This window comes from Trichoplusia ni (genome assembly GCF_003590095.1).
Source record: "Trichoplusia ni isolate ovarian cell line Hi5 chromosome 13 unlocalized genomic scaffold, tn1 tig00001475_group12, whole genome shotgun sequence".
Classification (NCBI taxonomy): Eukaryota; Metazoa; Arthropoda; class Insecta; order Lepidoptera; family Noctuidae; genus Trichoplusia; species Trichoplusia ni.
Window position 1 is genome coordinate 1 of NW_020799705.1, and position 5495 is coordinate 5495.

At 44.7% G+C, this 5495-nt stretch overlaps 1 protein-coding gene across 1 annotated transcript; it reads left to right on the plus strand.

The window, feature by feature from the left end:
• Positions 1-684: 684 nt before the first annotated feature.
• On the plus strand, positions 685-2682 carry LOC113506370 (zinc transporter ZIP13 homolog; the record flags this gene model as incomplete). The annotated part of the gene is made up of 4 exons (XM_026889216.1): positions 685-820; positions 1290-1410; positions 1813-1898; positions 2279-2682. Coding segments are annotated over 4 exons (436 nt in total), but the record flags the coding sequence as incomplete, so codon positions are not given.
• Positions 2683-5495: the final 2813 nt, after the last annotated feature.

Genomic DNA, 5495 nt, shown 5'->3' on the forward strand with positions numbered 1-5495 from the left:
TATTAATTAACGCTTTATTAAGTCGGTAAGTTAAATATGTCATGTAGTGGTTCAACCGCAAACGTTGACCGCAAAACCGTTGTCTTATTACCGCTGCGGTCACATACTTCAATTAATCATTTTTTAATAATAGCCGTTACGTTATGATCGGTATATTAGTGATGTAAACACAAAGAAATGCGTTTTGTTGTTCAGACAATAACACAGAATGGGTTTTTCAAAACATATGATTTGAATGTTTTCTTAAGTAACGTTAGCTTGTCCTCAATTCCTTTGATGTTGATAAATTTAAAAAATGTTTCTGCACAATTTCTTTAAGCGTTATATTTTTATAATTACTTGTGTGTGAAGTTACCTCCTACAAACCATCTCCTTTTTGTTTTTGTAATGGTTAAGATAGTTATAAATATTATTAGACAATTCGCTCCCGTTACGCCAATAATAAATAAGACTGGTCAAGTGCAAGTCGGAATTCTAGCTGTGCCATTAAACCAACCGGGTCTAGATTATCGGAAAGAGTTACTGCAGTCCTGCTACAGACAAGGCTAAGGAAGGACCAGGGGTTTTGATGGTTTCCCATCCGAAATTTTGACGAGAAGATCGGTCGGATACAAATTTATTTATCACCCAACAAATTTATGATCAGCTAAACCACGATCTTTACAAAACCTATACCCATTACAGGAGAATGCTGCAACTCGGTGTCGAGCCAGAACGGTTCGACTCGCTGCAAGGGCAACCGCTGGATGGGCGCTGTCTGCTGCGCGAGGCCAGGGAGAAGGCGCTCAAGGCCAGCAAGGAGAAGACCGGCAAGAAGGATGTGAGACTTACTTGTATTCTATGTAGAAGAGAGAGTTTAGAAGTCCCATGCTTAGATTATTATAATTGTAATATTTCACTAATATTAGCGGCAGTAGTAGGTTCAATGCTTGTCTGAAGTTTTTTTTATCAAAACGAATCTTGTTTCTCGTCCTTAATTTATGGAAGACGAGTTCTAAATTATTATTTTTCTTTATTTTCTTAAAAGTTTAATTTATCAGATCATGTTGATGCGATCGCACTTTTATCCTCGCTCTCTAGTGGGCGGTGAAGACTTTAAGGAAAGAAAGACAGAAATGAGCTAGAAAAAGAATAAAAATAAACCTACTTCACAATATTTCTTTTATTTCAAGTAATAATAGTTTTTAATTAGCTCCTAAACTCCGGGCGTTGATTTTTTTAATTGTTGCGGTACAAAAATCAAGTTTGGGTACCTATGGCTTATACTAATACATCATGTTACTCCTCAGGTGGCGGGCTACCTGAACCTGATGGCGAACTCCATCGACAACTTCACTCACGGGCTGGCGGTGGGCGGCTCCTTCCTCGTCGGGTTCCGCGTCGGCGTGCTCACCACCTTCGCTATACTCGGTCAGTTATCACATATAACTAACACCTAAAATAAGTTTATTATAATAGTAAACAAACCTATTGAATTGAGATATTAAAGTCGCTTAAAAATCATCTTAACATCCCAAAAATATGTAAATAAGATGATATATAAAATGTGAAAAGGCAGTTTCGGAGAATTATTTTTGGATTATGCGAACACAAAAATTGAGTGTTCGAGTCGACTTTTACATTCTCCCTAAAAACAAATGGGGGTCATGTTTATAAATTTGTTTTTATACAATAACACTCAATTTTTGTAACATTTTAGAAAATGACGAAATATTAAAACAAAATTAATACCATTTATGTCAATTCTTAAAAGCGTTTAAACATTCACAGGTTTCCTTTTAATCATAACGTAATGGTTTCTTTGAATTCCAGTCCACGAGATCCCTCATGAAGTAGGAGACTTCGCTATCCTGCTGAGAAGTGGATTCTCTCGCTGGGAGGCGGCTAAAGCGCAACTGGTAAATAAAAACCTTATAATTTCAGTTGGAGATCAATGTTAGTTACTCGCCCTGAGTGGATCATTGGGGCTTTTGGCCATAAATTTCAGTAAGTCGCATGTTGGTGACAACTGCGTGCCTTGAATGCGGTGATCAAGATGACACCGCACTGCCTACTCTAGCCGTATGTCCCGCCTTAGCGGAGCCTCGGCGCTGGGAGGCTGCACGTGGCCCGCAGCAGGGGCAGGCCTGGGCGCAGGGGACGGGCGAGAGACTACAGTACCTATACCATCTAAACCACTACCCCTGGGAAGAAGCGAGCGACACGCACACGCGCCTCTCATACCGTACATATATCAAAATACAATACATGAATTAATTAATTATGCTTTCGTTTCCAGGCGACAGCCGCAGCTGGTCTGATCGGCGCCATGACAGCCGTTATATTCAGTGGAGCTAGGAACTCTATTGGTAAGTACTTTTTGATATTTTGACTTTTTATATACAGCTAATCGTTGCATTTCGTTATAGGGAGATAAATCGAACAATTTTCTCCGTTGATTCGTAAAGCTTTTCTTACTTACTGCATAGCATATTTTTATAATAACTATCATGAAAATAAATCGTTAATTAATGATGCAAAGGCTTATTCACGAATATTTGTCGGAATCGCCCTACTAGTTTCTGAACTAATCAGACCGTCAGCGACCGTGCATCTCACTACGTAGCGCCGCGAGAGTGCTCGGACAGGTGGAGGGGGCAAGGGGGCCGTTCTGCCGGACATCCTCAATAAAAACGCGTGAATAAACTTTAATTGAATAATGTGTTTACTCGCCGGATGCGCCCCCCGCGCCTCTCTTGTCGGGCGCGCCGCCGGCGCCTCTCTTACTGGGCGCGCCTCCCGCGCCCCTCTTACAGGGCGCGCCTCCCGCGCCCCTCTTACAGGGCGCGCCTCCCGCGCCCCTGTTGCTGGGCGCGCCCCCCGCGCCTCTGTTGCTGGGCGAGCCCCCCGCGCCTGGCTCGCCGGGCGCCGGCGCGCTGTCCCCGCCCGGCTCCCCGCTGCGCGCCAGCACGCCGCTGCCCGCGCCCGAGCTGCCGCCCGCCACGCCCGCCACTCCGACCACTCCCGCCACTCCCAAGCACGCTAGACACGAGAGGAAGCGGCGCAGCACTGTCAATATCGACGACTTCGTCGTGGACGCACTCAAACTTGTTATCAGTGATGGTACTTTAATAACTAATTTAAATTAGTAACGTTAAACTTATTTTGGTGATGACCTAACCTTTATTTCACAGAGTTGTTAGACCAGTTGAGTGAAATGCGAGAATTCAGCATTCCATCGAAATGGATCGCCAAGGTGGTGTCTAAGCGAAAGCGTCACATCTTAAGTGAACGACAGCGGCTGCGCGCCGAAGCAGATGCGCTCTCGGCAGGTGAGTGCGGCGCCGCGGGTCATGTAGCGCGGGCAACACAATGTAACACCTATTGAAACACGCCGTCCGCTCTGTCGCCAGGCTTCGCGGGCTGGAGCGGCTCGGAGGCGGCGGCGGCCGTGGCGGCGGCGGCAGCGCGCTGCAAGACCTTCGCGCTGGAGCTCGAGAGCGACGACGACGGGTTTTTCGACCAGAGCTCGCTGTTGGAGAACGACGCGTCGGGCGCTCTGGCGGCGCTGGACGCGCAGGCGGCGTGGCAGGAGCGCGTGCTGGCGCGCGCGGCGGCGGGCGCGGCGGCGGGCGTGGACGTGCGCGAGCTGGGCGCGCGCGTGCTGGCCGCGCTGGCCGCGCCCCGCGCCGCAGCCCGCACCCTTCCCGCACCTGCTGGCCCGCGCGGCGCCGCGCCCCGCCCGACGTGTCGCGCCTGCTGCTGGCCACGCTGTTCCTGGTGAGTGCCGGCCCGCGAGCCGCCGCGCCGCGCGACTGGAGTCTCACAGCTGTCGTGTTGCAGGCGAACGCGGGCAACGTGGAGATCATCCCGGGCGCGCCGCTGTCGGTGAACTCGTTCTCGGTGCGCGTGCTGTCCACGGATGAGCGTCTGTTCGGCGCGGCCGTCCTGGACGACCAGTTTCTGCGCTAATCGAGCTCACTTCTTTTACCGTGGACAAACTAGTTCCTTGCACTTATGTGATATGTGCAAATTTATAACCTATATCGATCTATATAATATTGTTTTTTTTTCTAAAATATTTATTCAGAAACTTTATTTTTTCTTATTTTCATAGTTATTTAGATGTGTTCATCATGAATCCAAATATATTTTTTTACTAGAATTAAGTCTAATCTTTGTGAAAATTGTAAATATTAGTACAATAATAAATAAAAGTAAATGTCTGTATATAAAGTTTGTAAATAAAGTACGTATGTAAATAAACAAAATAAAATTATACTTTAGGAGGCGATGGCCATTATATTAATGCGGCGGCCGCTGGTAAACCAGTGCGCTCCCCAATAGCGCAGGTATTACAACATGTTAACTAGTATTAATCTGATCTCCAGTCCTATTCTTCGAATGAAATAAAATGCGTTATTTCGTTATATGCATTTGGTTTGTACCGTTCTATTGCGCACGAAAATATACAATTTTGTCATAGCGTTCTTCAACAGCGGTGCAGCGTAAGAAAACGACGGCGATAAGAACTAATTTCGAAAACCTTCAATACCAAATAGTATGCTCCTCATGATTCTGCGAAGATCATAAATTATATTTAGTTTTACAGTTTAATTTACGGCAACTTTACGTAATAAGGTCTAATAAATAGTAATGTCAGTATTAAAATAGTTTATCTTTGTCAAGTTTTGAAGGAAAATCATATTGTAAAGTTTATTTTTTAATACAATTTAATATACTAATTAAAGTTTGTTATTATTTGGCCATGATAAAGTAATAATTATGATGCAGTTTTAGGCCTCTGTTGCTTACTGAAACGGTATCATTATTATACAACTAGTTTTTCGCTCGCGTCGAGATCGGTTTTATCGCGTTTCCAAGAGACCTTTTTAAAAGTCCGGAATAAAAACTATGTTCTTTCTCAAGGTCAACTCTATCTCTGTACTAAATTTCATTAAAATTCGTTTAGTGTTTTAGATGTGAAGCGTAACAGACAGACAGAGTCACTTTCACATTTATAATATTAGTAGGGATTGTTTTTGTTCATGAGGTATAGTGCCGTGTATCTCACCGATCCCGAGGGTTGTAATAGCCGCGCGAGTTGATGACTGAACTGGCTTGCTGGTGTCAATTTTTTATTTAATTATGGAAATCGTGCCGAGCCCGCCATCGATCGTTCGCTATGCACGGAAATGTATCTTAAGGCGTAACCGCACGCAATCGCTCGTCGCTCGTTTACAGCGACAAACCCGATCACGTGACCCCATTTCAAATTTCCCCGCGACCCGAAAGTCGCTGCTCCATGGAGTTGCTCGTCGCGCGTTTGCAGCGACAATCTGGTCGAACGACGCCATTTTAAATTTCCCGAAAAACAAAACATTAATATTGCTATTATGTAGAAACAAGTGTGATTAAAAGTTACATAGGTACATTTTTTAAACTGGATAAAACTACTACTAAAATAAGGAAACAAAATTATGGTTTAAACGTACATTGTGTTCATACTTTACTAA